Genomic DNA, 20,648 nt, shown 5'->3' with positions numbered 1-20,648 from the left:
TTTTTTTTAAGTTTTGCAATAAATTTAAAAATATAGTATTTTATTATTTATTAAAAGTATTTAAGATGTTTTGATATTTTTACAAATTTTACGTATATAATTAGTATGTATAATTTAGATAAAAATTAAAATATTTTTATAAAATGATATTGATATAAATATCTATAAATTTAAGCATATTTGTAATAGTTTATGTTCACTAAAAATATATATATACTTTGTATTTAAACTATTAATAATAATAAAATTGATGTATAGAATTAGAGCTAATATAAAAATATAATTTTATTAATCTTTTAAAATAAAATATAAAAAAAATTACTATTCCCTCCGTCATATTAAATTATATCTATTTGATAGAGCATAAATTAAATAATAATAATAATAATAATAATTCTTTTAAATGATAAAAAAAAAAAAAAAGACATAAATTTGGATGATAATATGAATATTCTATATTTGCTAATCCAACAAAGTAGCAATCACATTATCTAAAATGTACATTTTAAGGATATGTCCTAGCATTCTTTGAATTATTGAATATATGTATGTATCGTACCATACGAGTCTGTAGACACGACGTAAGGTTGGAGTCGTCGTGTCACGACGTACAGGACACGTGTCACATCACACCACTATGTATTATATGAATGGGGAAGCGACATGAATGACGTGGGAAATGACCGTTGCCAAAACGCCTCCTGCAACTAACTAACAAACTATTTAATTAATTATTCAAGCTTGCAAGTAATGAGGTTGTTTCGATTAGACTCTCTCTTTTCTTTCTTTTTTTTTTTTAATAAATAAATAAATAAAAACAATTCAGCAAATAATAATAATAATAATAATAATAATAATAATAATACTCTCCTCCGTCCCATCTAATATGGGTGTATTACCGTAGACACATGAATTTAGGTAAAGTATAATTAATAAGTAATTAAGAAATGTATTAGTAAAAATAATTATTATTTAGTAAAAATAATTATAGATTAAGATTAAGATAAGTAAATAGTTTAATTAAAATTAAGAAAATTATAAAATTTAAAATGCGATTAAAATGCATAATTATATTTTTAAAATAGAAATGACAAGTTATGTCGGACGGACGAAAATAAAAAATAAAGACAAATTATGTGGGACGGATGGAGTAATAAATTAATTTCATCTAAACCGGTTTTTGATGATTTCTGTTGAAAAAAAAAATTGACAAACGAAGTCAACCAGTAATTTTTAAGTCCTAAGAATATGCATAATTTATTTATTTACAAACGAAGTCAACCAATAATTTTTAATATGGTATCAAAGCTAATAAGTAGGATGTATTATTTTCAAAATCTGATTTTGTTTTATATTCAAAATTATTTTCAGAATAAAACATAGTCGGGTCGGTTCGGGTCGGACAACAAGTCAAAATGGGCGATGAAATTGAGAAGAAGCAGCAGCGTCTTTGATTGTTATGTCGTCGTCGACACTTTGCTTTGTCCCAGCAATTCATTCAGCTTAAGTCTCCCCACCAACCCACGTGCACTGCACGTGTTCCTCGTATGCATCATCACCTCACCTCCTCATCATCCTTACTGCCTAGCTTAGCATAATCCTCCGCGTGTTTCTATATATACACATACATTTATATTTTTATATTTTATTTATAATATGTTATGGATATATATCAATTTGATTTGGGGACATACAATTGGGACAGCCAAAAAGATATATATATATATATATATACACGTTGGTGTGTCACAGCTAATTAATTTGCTAATGAATATTGGGAGTGCAAAGATAGTCAAATAAATAAAATTATAGTTCAATTCAAAATCAAATGTTCCATATGAATAAATAAATTGAATCCATCTTAATTTGTAAAGTTTTGCTATGTATTATTAATCACTATATTGTTAGAGCCTATGCTACAACCTCTATTGAATAATTGTATTGGGATAAGAAAAAATTTACTTTTTAGATAATATTAGTTTATTCTAGTTTTAAGGGTCCGTCGCTTACCAATTTTATTTTCTTTTTGTTTTTCTTTTTTTTTTAATTGAATTTGTCGTTTTTTGTAAAGTAAGAATCTCCGGCTGCTGCCATTTATGAGTATAATGTATGATAAGCAATACTTGAAGGCGTCGGAATTACAGTCGGTAATGGGTCGATTCGTGTCGGGTTGAATACTTTAAACATGTTAAATTACTTAACCCTAATTCGATTCGTTTATTATCATGTCGGGTTCGTGTCAACCCGTATATATAATCGGATTGCAATATTTGATCCAAACTCAATTATTTCGTGTCGGGTTGTATCGAGTTGTCGTGTCGAATCAATTTTTGCCAGCTCTAGTAGAAATTTGAACTTGACCTCGTAGCTACGAGTCTATTCTCTCACCATCAGACCATCTAACTATTTTATTATACAAATATTAGGATTTTGTTTGCTTGTGTGTGTTATTTAAATAATTTGTTATTATTTCATTGCTTTTATTATCTCAAAAATAGAAGAATGATTGAATATAACATCGTAGATAAAAATAATGTATCAAATATGTTTATTCTTAGAGAGGAAAAAAAAATAAAAAAAATAAAAAATTCCGGAAAAGTGTTTATAATTTATTTATTTTGAAAGTGTGGTTGACAAATCATTTGATTTATCCTAATGATTTACTTTCTGAATATAATAAAGTTACAACTTAATATAACGTAATCTCATCCATTAATTTTACAAATTAAGTATGTCCTTAATTTATTGCTAAACAACCGCTACAATAATAATAATAGCCATGATTTGACTCAAACAACTGGATTATTAATTATCATTTAATTTAATAATTGACCCAATAACCATAATAAACCTGCACTTAGCCAACCTGTATTTAATATATACTTCATTTGTACTAAAATAATAATTTATTTTTATCCGTTCTAAATAGTAATTTTATTTTTTTTTTACAAAATTATTTTTATTTTTTTCAATAATTATATAAAATAAAAATATTTGAATTTTAAGAAACATTTTTATTCCTCTTAATTATTTTTATTATAAAATAATTATTTTTATTTATTTATTATACCTTTCATAAATTTTCATATCTATCCTTTACAGTAAAAAGACATGATATCCTCATAGAAGGATGAACTAATATTTTTATTTAAAATATAATAATCAAAAGGCATCGATGATGAGGTCGAATCTTTTAAGATTGGTTTTACATATATAGGTACATTTCTTTAGCAAAATTTTGCCAAGTTTTACTTTGTCTCACAAAATATTTTATCAAATATTATTTTCGTATTAAATTTAAACCAACTTTTTTTCAAATTCATAAAAAAAAATAATAATAAATAAACACACCAATAACTATAGAAATAATAATAATAATAATAATTTATTTATCTTATTTGAAAAATGGAAAATAAGAGCGTCTTAAAAGACTGGAATTTGAATGTTGTCCTTACTCAGAGTCAGAGACTGTAATTGAAAAAGCTAATCGGTTCACAGCTGGGGCCACCTTGCAACGTCCAAATCCGCTGTATGTATATATGTATCTATATTTGTATATAATATTCCGTCGCACTCGCACCAGCTAAATTTAATTTGTGCTTGATGGCTATGGCGGACCCATAGTTCGTGAAACCCACCATCCTTCCCACTCCCATTTCCGGTGCTTTTACTCGATAAAGTTGTTGGGTTCGGTTTATCGTACTTTTTGTTTCTTTTTTTGAATCTAAGAATCTCGTGAAAGCGGAAACAAATCGGAGATTCAAAATGCTTGACGGCATCCTTGGCCGTGGATTCACCGTCAAATGGTGGGGGATCTCTTTCAAATGCTGTTGTTGCTTTGTGTTTTGATATAATTTTTTAATTTTCATTTGCGATTGTTTGTTGTTGATGTTTTTGTGCATGAGCAGCAAGTCGCTGATCAAAACGACTCGGGCGAGGATGGAGGTGGTGCGGAAGAGGGCGGAGGCGAAGCAGAGGTTCCTGAAAGAGGATCTGGGCAAGCTTCTCAGTAATGGGCTCGATATTAACGCCTATGGAAGGGTGGGTATTCACATAATCTGATTTCGATTTCTCAGTTTGATTTGATAGAATTTGGGGGACGGTCTCGCATTGGGAGTTTATTTATACTTCATTTAGTTTCAAGTAAGATCTATGCTTAGGAGGCTGAAGTTGGAGTTCGATTTTTCTAATTTATCTACAACCTCAATTTTCTGAATTTCATGAAATGGTTTCAAACTTTAGATTGATTGCTAGATTTACCCAAACTCATGAAAATTTAATGACAAAACCTAGAAATCAAACGACAAGGAAGTGTTAGGATTGAATGTTATGCCGTCTTGGTTTAGGTTTACTGGTTTTTTTTGTTTTTGTTTATATTTTATGAGTAATACGATTAACATGAATAATAGTGATGTGTTTGGATGTATTTCTTTGGCTGTTTTGGAAAGAAGTTACTTCAGCTACAGATGTTAGACTATGTCATTTACTTGTTGGATTTTGTATCTGATTGACATATGGTTGATATGGATTAAAGAATGGAAAACACATTGGACAGGTGAAATGAGTCTATTAGTAATTATTGATACATGTATGTGTAAGCTCACCAAATTTGAAATCTACTTCTTAATTCAAACTGAAACTAAATAAATTATTATGGAAGTAGATGAAGGATTATATTCCCACCATCGTAAATTTTCACAAGGTGTGTTAATATCATTGGTTCTTATTTTAATTATCTATATTATTATTGATTTCCTGCCAGGCTGTTCTTATAAAGTATCTGAACTCCATGAAGAAAACTGCCGTCTTGTAAAGTCCAATTGGCACAATCAAGTTTTGCAAAAACAAGTTTACCTTGTTGCTTCTTGAAACTATATGTTTGTCTTTAATGAGATTCTAGCTCAATGGGCTGGACTTCTATTTGTCCTCTTTTAAGTCTTCTGATGAAACTGAATGATTATGGCTTATGATTTGACCAACAATTATTTTTCATTTCACACAGCAACACTTAAAATATTTAATGAACATCATTTTCATACTATAACTGTTTACTCATTTTATAAGATCAGTTGCCTTGTGATGTAACTATCATTCAGACATTTACTACTCCTGCTTTATACTATCTCCAACCAAAGCTGTGCCCTAGAAAAGTCCTCATGCAGCAGCTTGTCACCTTGCAGCACTAACCAGATCAACCGGATTAAAAAATGTGCCAACACAATCCACCATGTATCAGTTTGAGATTTTTATTCTGTTTTGTCTTATAGATGAGGGGATGCGGAGGTGACTGCCATGCTGATTGAAGTGCAACTGAATTCATTCTATTTATTTTGATGTAATCAATTATAACTGGATGATTGACTAGTGTCAGTGTGTTTATAACTGTATTTTGATTTTATATTGTACATGTTATTGCTATTAGTTTAGTGTGCTTGTTACAATGATGACATTAAAATTAGTTTATTTTATACTTGAACTTCTACTCATATGGTTGCTTTTCATTTTATTGCATTAACAGACTGACGAGTATATTGCTGGAATGAATATCTTGTCTTGCTACGATTATCTTGACCAATCGTGCGAGTATATCTTGAAGCAGCTTTCAACAATGCAGAAACTAGAGTATGATCCACTACTCCTAAATCCAGCTTATTTCATTTCCTTCGAAGTTTGTATTTGGGTTTTTTTATATATTTTGACTAGAAGATTTTGTGCTTTCGGTAAGGTTTCTTAATTGTGTGATTAAGTTTTAGTTTAAGACATGCTCAACATATTATGTTTTCTGGAGACATCTCTTTCTAGGGCAGGTCAGAAACCTCTAGTGTATGCAGCAAGGAAACCTCATAATAAATTTATGCTACTTTACTTATGAAACAAAATCTCAAAGTAAATGGCATTTTCTCTGAAAAGCATGGAGATGCAAGGTTACATGACCTGTATGATTGTTAGTGTCATCTAAGTGTGTAATTTTTTCACCGGACACTTAAATAACGCATCCATTAACCAGAAAATTGATATGATTGAAAAAAAAAAATGTTCCATTAGGTGTTGAAGATTTTATCATTGACATTGTGGGCAAATTGAAGCTGCCCAAAATTTATTAAGGTTTTTGTCAGTAAAATACATTTAACTTGATATACATTACAGTGGCGAACTTAGGTTACAGTAACCTACTTGCATCCAAACTTCAGTTCTCAGAGATTGAAGCATTGAAAGGATGATATTGACCTTTATGCTTCTTTATTGCTTTCTTCTCAGGGAATGCCCTGAAGAATGCAAGGAGGTTATTGCATCGCTAATGTATGCTGCTGCAAGGTTTTCTGATTTGCCTGAACTGCGTGACCTCCGAGATACATTTCAAGAGAGATATGGAAGTGGCTTAGAAACCTTTGTTAATCAAAAGGTATGACCTTCAATTCTCCGGTCATTCCAGTGGATGGAGAAGTTATAGTAATAGTACCGACATATATTGACTTTCAACAAACTTCATGCCTATTGCTAGTTTGTTGAGAAAGTATCATCAAGACCTGCTACTTCCGAAAAGAAAGTCCGGGTGTTGCAAAATATAGCTTCAGAGTTCTCGATAAACTGGGACTCCAAGGGCTTTGAAAAGAGGATCGTTGGTCCGGCAGTTGTTGCACAGGTACATCTCTATGAAACAAAACACTTCTTGGTTATGAATGAGTTCTTGCCATCTACCTTTTCGATATTAGTACTAGTAACCTTAGCAATAGCTTAGGGTATGTTTAATAAGGGTTTATTGGTTATTATTTAACCTTATATATTAAGTAACGCACAAGTAGTAATTATATGTGGTAACCATGGCCTTAGTAGATAATTGAGAGCGATTTAGTTTTCATCAGATAACTGAAGTGTGTGGTGGTGTTATTCCAATGCTATATCAAATTAACATTTAATCTAGTGTTTTGACCCAGGCCATAAGAACATATATCTTTACATGTGGTACTATATAAAAAACAAAAAATACAGAGGTTTTTTTTTTTGAAGACTTGTTGATATTTACAAATGGTGATATATATACTTGATCTTTGCATTATATGCACTTTTAAGTATTTGTTGGTGGTCGAGAATCTTGTGGTTTAGATTATTATTGTGGCTATTGTGGGTGTTGTCATGACTAATGCATGCAATCCCAAAATTGACATTGCTAGGCTGAAGTCCATAAAGCCGATATGGCGAAACAAAAACAAGGCCTTGTTGAGAAAAGCAAAGCGCGCAGCTATGGAGAGGGTAATGCAAGGAGAAGAGATGACGGAGATCACCACATGGCTGGAAGGAGAGATGCAAATGGGGACAGAGAAAACTCATTGTTGAAGAGAGGAGGAAATAGTTCACAAAGTGAAAATGAAGCTCCATATCATGGAAGGCAATATAAGCATTCGTATCCTGTTGAAAACGGTGATAGAGAAATGAAGGCAGAAATATCAAGCCATTCCTCACATGGGAAAATGCAGGATAATGGTCATGGTGCAGATACAAGACTCAGTAATGGAGTCCGTAATCCCAAGAAATGGGAAGACAAGGATGAATTATTCTATGGAAGAGCAGGATTTGCTTCAAGTTTTGGGGAACACCAGGGAAAATCTGAAAATGAGGCCCCATATGACGAACCTTTCGGCCATGACAACAGAAGAAGCTCGTCTAAAAACAATCATGAGAATGGATCAACCAGATCAAAAACACTTTCTGATTGTCCCCTCCCTCCACCATATGTTAAACAGAAAGACAAAGCTGCCCGTCCTCCTTACAGCAAACCAAAGGAAGATGAACAAGGAAACAGTAAAGCTTCTGGATATGGTGATTTGGATTCAAATGGCCACTTGTTTGACCCTGCCTCTAGCGGTGGAAGTCGTAAGGTTAGCAGCTCGGACAGGTCAAATAATGAAATAAGTCATTATGGCCATGACCAACGGATTGCTAAATTACAGGGTTATCGTCATGAAGATCTCGACTATCAAGAAGAACAAATTCCCTTGCCTAAACCAAGATCACTTCGAAGAAAAAACCATAAATCATCATCAAGCTATGATACAGAGGACACTCCTGAAGATCTCAGTGCTGCGAATACAAGCTCGGGTAAGAGAAGGGACCATTCCAGAAAGGGCCTGCAGGGACTGTTCAACGAGGACCACCACCGAAAAGATGATGAAGAGAGGATGATAGACAAGCTGCTCCTTCATTACAGCAAAAAACCATCAAGCTATGAACCAGGGAAGTCGAGGAAAAAGGTCCCAGATCAGCAACCTCCATTTACCAAGATTCCCGATGAAGCCAGTGGGCCATCCATGGATCGAAGCAGAGACACCCGTAATAAGAAACACGAGGCAGCAACAGCACCCACAAGATCGGTTTCTCTTCCACCCGAGCAAACTGCTGCTGCTGCTTCGCCGGAGCCTAAAAAGGTCTATAACCGTGCCAACAGCTTTCAGGGAGAAAACCAGGCGCCCCATGTGCATCCCAAGCTACCCGACTACGACGATCTAGCTGCCAGGTTTGCTGCCCTGAGGGGTAGATAGAGAAATCACTAAAATGAAGGTTGCCTCCTTACCTTGTCTTGTCTCCGGTGGCTAATTGTTTGTTCCTATTCTCCCTAGTCTTCTTTCTTGGTATGTTTGAACTTGACATACATCATACATAAGCCACTGACTAATTGTTGTGCGTGTGAAGATTTGCATTTGAGTGCCAACTGCCAACCCCATTGTTTGCTATTGTTTGTAGTGCTGTAAGTCTGTGTGTAACCTTAGTGATTCAGCAGCATTTATGGCATTTGTGAAATAAGTACTTGAGACATGTTCTACACCATACTTTCTCTGCTTTTTTTTAAAAAAATAAAAATAAAAAATCAACCCAAGCATGATTCCGTTTGACCAGTTAATATGTGGCTTTTTCACTTTGTCTGGTTTTAGTTAACATATTAACGGTATAAAGCTGCCAACTTTGTGTAAAGCATAACCCAACGTACCACTCTCTGAATCTTTCTTTTTATTTACTATTTACTTTCATTATGTAAATAAAATGTTACCAGTCATTGGGATGAATAAAAGGGTGAGGTGAAACAAACCTCGTACGGTACGACGACCATGGAAACATCAGTAGTGGTCATAGCCATGGACGACTGTTGAGGTCCCTCTTCTTCTCTTATCTTCTTCCTTCAACAGTATGTATTTAGTACTACTGAGTGACTGACTCATTTCCATTTCCCGATTCCAGATCGATCTCCAATTGCCCATTTCCCACAAATCTCTCCCTCTGATTAATTTCCCGCCAAACCGAACCACATCCCCCACTACACTACACTACTCTACGCAATTTTCGTAAGTATTAACTATTAATAATACTGAAACTGGAGAATAGATGAAAGGAGGGTCTTCGAAGGTGGTGATGGGAGCTGCAATGGTGATCGTCGTCACCCTGGCCTTGGTTCTGGCCCTCGTTTTGCTTCTCCTTGCCGAGCTCTACTGCTCCCTTTTCCTCCGTACACGTGGCAACCATCGGAAGCGTCCTAATTCTGCTTCCGCCGCCGATCCTGAACAACTGACGGCTCGGCATCCCCATGCCCCGTCTCTCTGCAGCTTCTACTATCAGGGTGTTCTTCCGGCTCCCCGGAGCTTTCTCTTCCCCGCCGCCGCGCCGGAGAAGCAGCAACCGGCGGGTTCTCCCGCATTGTCCGCCATCTCAGCCCCGGTCGAACACCTCGGTTCTCCATCCTCAGCCGGCACCGCCACGAGCAGCGACGGACACCCCATGTACATATGCAACCCAATCTACGACCTCCACGAAACCCTCATTAATGGAACAACCCAAATTCCTAAGGTTCTTAATTACACCTTTGATTCTATTTATGCGGCTGTTGATTTAATTAATTGACATTTAGCTTGCAATTACATGCAGGCGGACACCCCGTTTGAAACGCCGGGCACGTCGCCGTCCCGGCTGGAAGAGGAGGACGACGACGACTCGCCGGGCGGCAGCCACTCAGCGACGCCGCCGCTGACTCCGATGAAGAAGCTGCCGGCGGAGGGTCCGTCGGTGTCCCTGAGAGATGCGGGATCGATTTGCACGACGGGAAGCGATTCCAATTCCAATTATAATTACAATAACGGGTTGATTTCAATTTCCTCATCGTCGTCGTCGGATTCTGAAAGGGCTTCTCCCTCTTGGTGAGTACTTCTTTTTAATTATATTTTATTGCCATTTGTACCGGAGATTTGGATAAATCCAGGCCAGATTTTCTTGTACTTATTTTTTTAATTTGTGTTGTATTTTCCTGTCGCCATTAGCTTTAATTACAAGATTTGGATAATCCATGGTTGTTTTGATTTGGGATCAGAAAATTGGGTTTTGGGGGCGTGGCCATGGGCTCTTACACCAATGCCACGCTTGTGCTCATTTTCTTGCTTTCTTCAAGGCCCCATCTTCCCATCTTATATATATATATATATATTCTGTATGTAATGTTTATGTTTTTATAATGTTGGGATGTTTGGAAGATGAAGAGGAAACACAGCAAACAGATTTGAGCAATTCCCATTAATGTTTTTGTCTGTGTTGTCGGGGCTTGGGAGTGAGAAAGTGCATCATCACCATCATCATCTAAATCTTGAGACATCAATCAGCTGCAATCCATGTGATGTGATGATGGAAGTTGCCCATACAAGAAATATCTCTGCTACTGCTATGCTAGGATGACCAGACCTCCTCCAAGTACACACACACACGCACTGATTACTGTGCACATAAACTAGCTAGGGCTGGCTGACTACCTACCTGTGATACTACTACTGCAGATCGATGCCCAAGACAAAGCAAGTCCATTGATTCTCATACATACATAATAAGTATGCAATAATATATGGTGTGGTCCACCAGATGGCATCCAATGCACCCTTCTTGTCCGACTATATTGACTATCTAATTTACAGAAGGTGATGATACTTTAATTATTAACTGTGGTTGATTAACCCAACGAGGTTAAGTCTGATTAACCAAGTGCCGTTTGATTTATAAGCATAGATACATAGGTTCTTTACTAAACTAGAACTCGAAAGCCTACCTACCTGTGCTGTGCTGCCTGAAAATTAGGTTTTAATAATTAGCTAGCCCTCCGATTTCCTCTTCGAAGTGTTCCAACAGTTCATTTACATGGCCGAATACCTTAGTAATCTATCCTTTTACAATAACTGACTAATTCACTCTACCACCAAAGTAATTGTTAAGAAGCTAAATATATATATATATATTTAATTAGATGTGAATGTAGTGATAGCCTTTTGGCCCTTTTCCAAGTTAGGCTTCGGCACCCATTACAAACTGCACAGATCGACACGACACGAACACCATCATTTATCTATCTATAAATATATAGCAGATTGGAGTTATCATCTGGATCATCGAGTCATGACGAGCAGCAATGGCAATGGAGCTAAAATTCAAATTCCGGAGATCAAATTCACGAAGCTGTTCATCAATGGCCAATTTGTTGACTCCATTTCAGGTTATATATGTATTATCATATCATGTCTATCTTCTGAATGGGGCCACGTGGCTATGTTATGTATTCATTTTCTGCTAATGGCTGCAGGAAAAAGATTCGAGACAGTAGATCCGAGGACAGAAGATGTAATAGCAAATATAGCTGAAGCCGACAAGGAAGACGTCGACTTGGCAGTCAAAGCTGCCCGTGAAGCTTTCGACAATGGCCCCTGGCCACGTTTTCCTGCTTCTGTCTGTACCCATTCACTTAACACAACTAATTATCATTTCTAAATTCTGATTCCCTTAATTGCTTTCCCTGCAGATGAGGAGGACGATAATGCTGAAATTCGCAGACTTGATCGACGAAAATGCAGAGGAATTGGCGGCGCTGGACACCATCGACGCCGGAAAGCTCTACAGCCACGTCCTAGCCGTCGATATTCCGATGGCCGCCGATCTCATCCGTTACTTTGCCGGCGCCGCCGACAAGATCCACGGCGCAACATTAAAGATGTCGTCGGAGACGCAGGCGTACACTCTGTGCGAACCGATCGGCGTCGTCGGCCATATCATTCCCTGGAACTTTCCGACGTATGTGTTCTCCTTCAAAGTTGCCCCGGCCATGGCCGCCGGCTGCACCATGGTCGTCAAGCCCGCCGAGCAGACCCCTCTTTCCGCGCTCTACTTAGCTAATTTAGCGAAGCTGGTAATCATAACCGCCAATCCATTAATCCGACCGTTTAATTTATTTTCTGTCATCGGAAAATTCTAGCCGTCGTCGTCGGCGTCGCAGGCAGGCATCCCCGACGGAGTGGTGAACATCGTGACGGGATATGGCCACACTGCGGGCGCCACCATCGCTTCCCACATGGACGTCGACAAGGTCAGTTTTACAGGGTCGACCGAGGTGGGTCGTCTGGTGATGCAGGCGGCAGCCATGAGCAACCTGAAGCAGGTGTGCTTGGAGCTCGGAGGCAACTCCCCCATCATCGTTTTCGACGATGTCGACGTCGATAAAATCGTCGATCTTGCTCTAAATGGAGCCATGTACAACAAGGCAACGATTTGATTTCTTTAATTCGACATTCAATTCAATTAATTTTTTTGTATCTATCTAATAGATGTTCGAATCCAGGGGGAGATGTGCGTGGCAGGGACGCGGGTATTTATTCAGGAAGGTATATACGATACATTCGTCGCGAAGCTGGTGGCGAAGGCAAACGCATGGGTGGTCGGGGATCCTTTCGATCCGAATGTTCAACAAGGGCCTCAAGTATGACGAGTTTTACAAAGTTCGATTCAATCATCTTCGACTCCCTACTACACAGTATATCGATCCTTCAATCTCTATTTAGGTCGACAAGAAGCAGTACGAAAGGATACTTTGGTTCATCGAGAAAGGGAAGAAGGAAGGCGCGACATTACTAACAGGTGGCAAGTCTTGCAACAGAAAAGGTTACTACATCGAGCCAACAATCTTCGCAGATGTTGCAGTAAGTATTAGAAGAACACGAAAATGCACCCGAGTGTATAGATGTAATGAAAGAACTCAAATCTCTTGATCAGGACAACATGACGATTGCCACAGAGGAGATATTCGGGCCGGTTATGTCAGTCATGAAGTTCAAGTAAGAACACCCGCAGAAACAGTAGTAAATTTAGACGAGGATTGAAAACTTACTATTCAAACTGCAGGACTGTAGAGGAGGCAATCAAGCGAGCAAATGCTACCAAGTACGGACTTGCAGCTGGAATTATGACAAACAACTTGAATATAGCCAACACGGTGTCAAGGGCTATCAAGGCCGGCGTAGTTTGGATCAACTGCTACCTTTCACTCGGCCCAGACCTACCCTTTGGTGGCTATAAGATGAGTGGTTTCGGGAGGGATTTGGGGATGGAATCTCTGCACAAATACCTACAGGTTAAGTCTGTTGCGACTGCCATCTACGACTCTCCCTGGCTGTGAAAACTTACATAGAGAATAATGCAAGGAGTATATGGGCAACCAGAGATCTTGAAAATCGATCTAACAGAAGAATTTTTTAAGTGAAGAGAAAGAAATAAGTGTTAGAGAAATGCATATAGGGCTTATACATTGTGTCTAAAAGCCGCAATAAAGTTATATAAAAGGGATAGCTTCTCGCAGATTATCACAGTGAAAAAAATGGGATCTGTAAGATAATACATATATATATATATATATACCTGGATTTTTACGCATCGAATGAGTTCTAGGAAGCATTCCTGCACTTCTCTACATGAATCTATCAAACATCAAAACTTCCGCAACACATTTGCACAGTTCATTCACAATCAATCAAACATATATATCTTCTATCATTTTACAGCTGAACGCACACATACAAGTGAAAGTTCCGAAGAAGCAGAATCACTCAATTTCCAATGTCCTCCATGAACCAAGCTCAAGAATATCATTATGGTAAACAGTTGGATTTTACTAACTCTATATTTAGCTTAATTACAGCTGTGGAATTTCTACACGAGTAAGCTGAAAGCCTAAAACCATATTGAGCATGAATTGTGTTATAGCATTTCATATGAAACATAAATCGTGTTCAGTCTCAGCAAGAATTACTTAACTGGGTAACAACATGCTATAATGTATTTCATCCTGTTATAGAGACAAATAAGAGCATGACTTGCCAAAAATGAAATTAATCTATTTGACGATTATTGGAAAATTAACTGCCGTGACAAGCTGATATATTTTCAGCTGTGTTTGTTTAGATATAATTGCAACTATGCACATTTAGATAAATGGCATTGTGTTCTATACTTACTCAAGCTTTCTAATAGACAACCTTATAATAATTCAAGCTCAAGCCAAGTAGTCGGGTCTAATATCATCCATACTCCTACGAAAAATTAGAGGCTTTCCTCTCTAACATCAAATAATTTAAACTACTGTGACTTGAAACATAACAGATTACCAATTAAACATAGTTAACAGACTTACCTGCTTTATGTAGATAATCAACTGTACCTCCTTCCTGTCCTACCCTGTTTCTCACACAATGTAATTTAGAAATTCCATTGGCAGAAGGTGTGCATATATTTAGATGAAGATGTTGTAAAATAGCGCGATGCAAGGATGTTACTATGATTTATATTACCTTCTTCCATCGATTCAATTAATGCAACCAAAAGATGAGTAAACTTTACTACCAAAACTAGACAATCCAATCGGCTACAAAAATAAATCTTTTTTATGTTCATATGGAAAGTAGGTTACTACTTACTATTCCAAGAACATTAAAACACAATCCCTGCAGAGATTCTCGATAAATCCATTAGCCAAAATGTCTATCTAGAAGGAGACAAGCACACATTTATTCACTCAAATGAGAGCCTTAGGAGTCCAAATAACACTACACTACCCCAAAACATTTCTTAACGTGGCGTACAATCATTACCAGCAATAAACAAAAACATCCAATTTAACAACAGATGGCACAAACTAAACTGAAATATCATGGGGGATCATCTCATCTGAATAGCAGTTGGTTAAAATCAAAATCCAATTCAAGGTGTACACCGACCATTAAACAAATACCACATTCGATATCCACGAGTTGAAATTACCAACATCAATCCCCAAGATTCTCTGAAGAAGAATCGGTGTTATCCTCCTCGTCATCCATGTCTCTTAGTTTAGCAATCTCAGCCTGTGCTCGATCAACAATCTGCTTCTTCTGCATCTCCAAGTCCCTCTGAAAATCCTGCCTCATTTTCTCCAATTCCAGCATCTGATTCCTCTTATTCTCCTCAATCTTCTCATATATCTCCCCAAACCTTTGAATCGAATCTGCTAGAAGTCTAGCAGACTCCCCATCTACCTCCTCCTCACCTCCCAAACCATCATCACCATCATCTTCGTCCTCCTCGTCCGACTGCCCTGGACTATCCCTCATCTCATCCATCACATTAGACCTATCCAAATACACCCGAGGATTCATAAACACGTACTCCCCTGAATCAATTCCACAGCCCAAGCCAGCAGGGGGCCTTGCCCTCAAGTTCAGCATCACATCCATCTTCTTGAAAAACATCCACTTGCTCTCCTGCCCACTCTCCATTTTGGCCCTTTCTTTCTTGTACTTGTTCTTCAGAACATCCAATTGGTTCCTACACTCGACCTCCGACCTCTCAACTCCGCTCATCTCCGCCACTTTCTCGGTCACGTCCGCCCAATCATCCGCCCTCAAACTCCTCCTCCCCAATTCCATGTACCTCTCACCCCACACGTCCAACAGCAGAGCGATCTCCTCTTCGCTCCAAATTTCCCTCCGAGAAGTGAATTCGTTTTTCGCGACGAAAGACTCCAGCTTTCGCTTCTTCGGGTGCCTCTTCGAATCGTCGTAATTGCCGAAATATCCATTTTGATTGAACCCCTGATCTGGATTCTCGTCATCTTCCTCAAAATCTTCGTCGTACTCCATTGCGTTGTCAGCTCTGTAAGCGTAGGAACCAGGGTTCTTCATCGTGACGGGTTGTAAGAGGGTTCTGATTCTAATTAGGGTTTTGGTTCTCTGATTGATTCTGTATTCAACAATCAATTTGTATGTCCAGGTAAAAAAATTAAAAATAATTAATTACTGTTCCTAAATTAAAATAATCAGTATCAGTATTCAGTCATAGGAGTTGGGAATTGATTATTTACTTATTTGGTGTCCGAGGTCGTGGGATCCACCCAAAATCGACGTCTCCAAGATCAGGACACGTGGCACCTGTGGAAGATAGCTCGTTCGGGCCCGCCCACCGCCCAGATATTTCTTCTGATCTTCTCTGCACACAAATTATCCTGTAATTCGACAGTGTATTGTACTAATCCATCTCTCCATGGCCATGGCGGCGCACCGAATTGTGCTTCTCCTCTGTTTGTCTATCGTCTCCTTCGCGGCGGCCGCCGCGAATGGCGGCAGCAGCGCGCACGACGAATTGATTAAGTTCGGGTTCCCGGTCGGGCTTCTTCCCACCAACGTTGAATCCTATGCCCTAAACCGTACATCTGGCCTTTTCGTGGTTAGGCTAGGGGATAAGTGTCGGGTGACGCTTCCACCTGACAATTACCTGGCTACGTATTCTCCGAGAATTACCGGCAAGATTGTCGAAAATCGAATCGCCGATATCGATGGGATCAACGTCAGGGCATTCTTCAAGTGGTGGGGGATCACCGGAATACGATCCAGCGGGCAGAATCTAGTGTTTGAGGTCGGCGTCGTCACTGCCAAGTACCCTGCCAAAAATTTCGCCCAGTCTCCCGATTGTGAGGGGAGCCGCTCTTCCTCATAAGGTTCGACGAATTAGGGTTTCTTAATTGTTTATATCTTTGCTTATGTTACGGCCTGCCGGTAAGTTTTATGAGCTGTGTTTCTTCCTGTGCACCTATTTGTCCCTAATGCCGCCATGAAAACAATTTGGGATGAGATCAGTAAACTGCAATATTTTAATGCCTGAAGCTGACAGAATTGGTTATTGTTGGTGTGGTGGTGTTTGACACCTCTTTACTTCAATTGATTGTCTTAAAAGGCTGTTCGAGTTCTTCCTTCCTTGGAACAAAAAACATGAAATTGGAAGGGATTCCTTTCATCATAAAAGATTATCATCCGAAATTGGCCAAAAAAGTTTTTCTTTTTGTTTGTTTTGTTTCCTATATTGCATAGAACCTGTTCTGAGAGCATTATCAAGGAAGCCGGAACCTTAGTACCTTTCAGAAGTCACTCTGTAAGAGACAAGAACATAAAATAACTTTGAGATGTTTGAGACATGTCGATAAGAGTCTACCGGAACCAGAGTCTTGGTTAGGAATAGATGCTGATATACAAAAGAGATGATGTCCTGAAAAATTAGATTCTTCAAGCATTGAGCATCTCTTAATTTCATTTGAGAGAGGTTTAGTCCCTACAGTGAATTTGAACTTAGAGGAAAAACAAATAAAGTTGTGGCATTTCGATGGACTGCCCCGAACTATTTGTAGTTTGGATTGGATTTTGGAAATTCCCGCACAACATTTGGATTACAATAATTGCCTATTATTCAACATGATGAATACTTGTTACATGATCCTAGATTTGCATGTACACTACATTCCTTAGTTTGGTAATTGCAAAGAGTTTTTATGTAACGAAGCAGCTGTGACTGTGGTTATCGTATCAAGCACAATATCCTAGCCTCTCTGATATGCTACGTCATTATAAAGAAATTTACCCTTCATTATCTTACAGTCGCTAAACGCCAATAACTAGGATGAAATTCAGGCAATTCCTTGTATTTGCTTGGTTATTTTATTATAATTGCCACAAGTACTATTGCGATACTCTCCAAAGAGGTAATATTATGATGCTGTTTCGTATATGCGGAAATTATTAGATGAACTGATGCTACTGTTGAGACAATGATTGAATCAAAATTTTCTTTCATGCATTTGGGAATATAAGATTAAACCATTGGAGTGAGATGGTAACAATCATCTGGGATTTCTAATGTCTAGTTTTCTGTTAGGTTGATTGTGATAGTTCTTGTTTCGGTTTCTCGTGGTTTGCTAACTGCAGATTTTATAGTTCGCTTGCTTAAGAAATTTGTTGTCATAGTTACTACATTAGTATTTTCAACAATGCTTCAACCATACCTTCTTGCATCTTGATTTATTTATTTGGGTATGATCATGAATTGCAAAGTTCTAATATGTTCTCATTCTTGTATCTGCAGTGCGACTGATACGATGCCCCCGTCTGGATCTGGTCGACAATTATCCAGATACTACAATGCCACTCGTTCAATAAGCGCTGAATTGCAACATAGTAAATTACAAAGCTCTGTTTTCTCTAGAACGAATCTACTAAGATTAAACGGTTCGACTTCTTTACTCTAAGTACTTGTATACTACCGTCATTGTTGTCGTTGCCGTTGCTATGTTCTGAAAAGCAATTTGATGTAGGTTGAACAATCTAATATCTTGTATGCAGAAGCTACGAACCTCCTCCAAATGGCAACGCCATGTTTGGATGATCTTATTAATTGCTTCTTAGGATTATGATATTTGCTCAAGATTCCTACATTAATGTTTCCCAACTTCTTATCAACAGCACATGAGTAGTTTGTCTTTTCATTACATATATATATACATATATACATATATATGTACAGTAGAGACAGATTTCCGAATTAGGACAGGGACACTCATGTGACTTTCCAAGAACATGCGCACAATGGGAGCCCAGATCAGATGGCATTTCACTGTAATAGAATATCATCTAATTGGACGACAGGGATGGCACAATCATGATAAATTTAACCTATTCACAATATATAAACACACACATATATATATATATAATGTCACCCCTGTATGGCAGGTTTTCCTGCAATTTCCATTCTTGCCATATTTGTGAAACAAATTCTGTCATAATAATGATTACCCAACCAAGCAAAATTTTGCAACTTACAAAGAAAAAGATCAGATCAGAACATTTCCATTCAAGAATAAAGAAAAAGAAAGAAGCAACAAACACAAACAAACAAGAAATATTTTTATTTAATCTTATTCTTCTTCCCCTCTGAACCAATAATGAAGAGATGGAGATGATCACAAGGTGCACCATGCAACAGAGAGTGTATGATACTTTTTTCTTTTTGACTGACCCACCATTTTCACAGATAATTAAAGAAATCCATCTTCATATTTTTAGCTTGCCTTTGATCCCCAAATTAAGGTCAGAATGCATGTGCATGTGTGGAATAACTTAATTAGGCGATTCTATATGTATGTATGTGTATATATATATATATATAGAGAGAGAGAGAGAGGGAGAGAGAGAGAGAGTATTGTAATTTGTAAATGTGATCAATCACAATTCACAAGCATTCAGTATTCCAAAGCTCAGCATTTTTGACTTTGGAGACACTTTCCAAGACTTCGAAGGGAACAATGTCTCCTGTTACTACCACCATCTTCGTCTCCAAGTCCACTTCGTACGAAGTCACGCCTGCAGTTCTTGCATCAAGTAACCAACAATCAATCTCAATCACCACAGAAATTAATGGAAGTGAAAATTAAATTAAAAAGAAATCACTACTACGTACCTTCTAGTTTTGAGATGTGCTTCTCGACTTTCCTGGCGCAGCCACCACAGTGCATCGACACTCTCAGCACCACTTTCTGCACAATCGAACCAGCCAATGAAGAGATCTATTCTAGGTAGCTGATGTTGGAGAGAGAAAGAGAGAGAGAGAGAGGGACCTTGGGCTTGAGCTGGAAGGCAAGAGTGGGGGGGCCAGCGATGGCATCCTTGAGCTTCATTGATGAGGGGGTTCTGTGCTTGACTGGGGATGGAATGAGTGGGTTTGCTTCTTCTTCTTCTCCATGACCAGATAAGAAGCCATTGTTGCAGAGACAAGAAGATGTGTAAGCAGCAGCAGCAGGGACCAGACAGAATCGATCCAGGGCCCTGCCAACACTCAGCTTCCTCATATCCACACACACATACACCTTATATATATATATATATATTTCTCTCTCTCTCTCTCTCTCTCAATGTGTCTGTAATCCTCTCCTCAAAGCTTTGCTCCTCTTCTCTGGTCAGAACTCTCAGACTGCTGAAATAAATCTTGGGTTTTGTTTCATTATATATGTCCAACTTCAAACACATATATGATATATATATATGTGTGTGTATGTATTTACAGTTTACTTAAATCAAGTGTGAATTGCACTGTATGATTTGTCTGGCTTCAATTGGATGATAGTTGCCCTTATTTTAGGGGGTATTTCTTGTGAAATGTGAATACTTAAATCCATACTCTTTTTCTCCTAAGTTTGTAATCTGTGTGGATCATTTTAGTCAACAAGCCCATTGAGATGTGAGTTTATTTATTATTTTTTTCTTTATGAGTCTGCAGTTATATTTTTTTACAGTGGCAAGCCTATTCTTTTAGAAAAAGATCATTGCAGAATACAAAGGCACTTTGTACAGGAAAATTGTACACAAAAGGAATCTTGATCAGTATTCTTATGCAAAAATTGACAAGAAAAAAAAAATATATATTAAAAAAGAGGAATTAGTTACTTACACCAAAATATTAGTAAAATTGTACAATAACAATATAATAATGAAAAGTGTTAGTATAGT

The 20,648-nt window shown here is 37.7% G+C and overlaps 6 protein-coding genes across 10 annotated transcripts; 4 read left to right on the top strand and 2 right to left on the bottom strand.

The window, feature by feature from the left end:
• The first annotated feature begins 3,556 nt into the window (after positions 1-3,556).
• LOC127251966 (uncharacterized) lies at positions 3,557-8,729 on the top strand. Of its 2 annotated transcripts, XM_051275942.1 has the most exons (7): positions 3,557-3,806; positions 3,909-4,041; positions 5,519-5,622; positions 6,259-6,403; positions 6,503-6,643; positions 7,173-7,877; positions 7,950-8,729. In XM_051275942.1, exons 1-7 carry the CDS (start codon positions 3,766-3,768, stop codon positions 8,535-8,537), a joined length of 1,857 nt encoding a protein of 618 aa, XP_051131899.1. In that variant the 5' UTR covers positions 3,557-3,765; the 3' UTR covers positions 8,538-8,729. The 2 variants fall into 2 exon arrangements, with proteins under 2 accessions (XP_051131899.1, XP_051131898.1); XM_051275941.1 differs by having other exon boundaries at positions 7,173-8,729.
• Positions 8,730-8,950: 221 nt separating this feature from the next.
• LOC127251970 (uncharacterized) lies at positions 8,951-11,516 on the top strand. 2 transcript variants are annotated; one of them, XM_051275947.1, is made up of 4 exons: positions 8,951-9,144; positions 9,232-9,834; positions 9,913-10,181; positions 11,387-11,516. In XM_051275947.1, the coding sequence occupies exons 2-4, from the start codon at positions 9,376-9,378 to the stop codon at positions 11,445-11,447; spliced, it is 789 nt and encodes a 262-aa protein (XP_051131904.1). In that variant the 5' UTR covers positions 8,951-9,144; positions 9,232-9,375; the 3' UTR covers positions 11,448-11,516. The 2 variants fall into 2 exon arrangements, with proteins under 2 accessions (XP_051131904.1, XP_051131905.1); XM_051275948.1 differs by lacking the exon at positions 11,387-11,516 and adding an exon at positions 10,512-10,598.
• On the top strand, positions 11,398-16,305 carry LOC127251968 (aldehyde dehydrogenase 1-like). 2 transcript variants are annotated; one of them, XM_051275943.1, is made up of 8 exons: positions 11,398-11,515; positions 11,603-11,745; positions 11,819-12,202; positions 12,290-12,553; positions 12,632-12,769; positions 12,852-12,989; positions 13,063-13,124; positions 13,192-13,780. In XM_051275943.1, exons 1-8 carry the CDS (start codon positions 11,419-11,421, stop codon positions 13,463-13,465), a joined length of 1,500 nt encoding a protein of 499 aa, XP_051131900.1. In that variant the 5' UTR covers positions 11,398-11,418; the 3' UTR covers positions 13,466-13,780. The 2 variants fall into 2 exon arrangements, with proteins under 2 accessions (XP_051131900.1, XP_051131901.1); XM_051275944.1 differs by lacking the exon at positions 11,398-11,515 and adding exons at positions 13,848-13,939; positions 16,197-16,305 and having other exon boundaries at positions 11,613-12,202; positions 13,192-13,420.
• Positions 14,769-16,059, bottom strand: LOC127251969 (trihelix transcription factor ASIL2). Its single transcript, XM_051275945.1, has one exon. The coding sequence runs from the start codon at positions 15,999-16,001 to the stop codon at positions 15,108-15,110; it is 894 nt and encodes a 297-aa protein (XP_051131902.1). The 5' UTR covers positions 16,002-16,059; the 3' UTR covers positions 14,769-15,107.
• Positions 16,306-16,311: 6 nt separating the features above from the next.
• Positions 16,312-18,553, top strand: LOC127251971 (uncharacterized). Its single transcript, XM_051275949.1, has 2 exons — positions 16,312-16,813; positions 18,229-18,553. The coding sequence occupies exon 1, from the start codon at positions 16,360-16,362 to the stop codon at positions 16,810-16,812; it is 453 nt and encodes a 150-aa protein (XP_051131906.1). The 5' UTR covers positions 16,312-16,359; the 3' UTR covers position 16,813; positions 18,229-18,553.
• A 118-nt stretch (positions 18,554-18,671) lies between these two features.
• Positions 18,672-20,141, bottom strand: LOC127251972 (heavy metal-associated isoprenylated plant protein 35-like). 2 transcript variants are annotated; one of them, XM_051275950.1, is made up of 3 exons: positions 19,760-20,138; positions 19,603-19,678; positions 18,672-19,505 (listed from the first exon to the last, which is right to left on the bottom strand). In XM_051275950.1, the coding sequence occupies exons 1-3, from the start codon at positions 19,988-19,990 to the stop codon at positions 19,375-19,377; spliced, it is 438 nt and encodes a 145-aa protein (XP_051131907.1). In that variant the 5' UTR covers positions 19,991-20,138; the 3' UTR covers positions 18,672-19,374. The 2 variants fall into 2 exon arrangements, with proteins under 2 accessions (XP_051131907.1, XP_051131908.1); XM_051275951.1 differs by having other exon boundaries at positions 19,383-19,513; positions 19,760-20,141.
• Between the last annotated feature and the right edge of the window lie 507 nt (positions 20,142-20,648).

The sequence above is a fragment of the Andrographis paniculata genome, unplaced genomic scaffold (assembly GCF_009805555.1).
Source record: "Andrographis paniculata isolate CXL003 unplaced genomic scaffold, ASM980555v1 Contig45END, whole genome shotgun sequence".
NCBI classification, from domain to species: domain Eukaryota; kingdom Viridiplantae; phylum Streptophyta; class Magnoliopsida; order Lamiales; family Acanthaceae; genus Andrographis; species Andrographis paniculata.
Note: the sequence above shows the minus strand (reverse complement) of the source record. Positions and strands in the feature narration are given on the sequence as shown.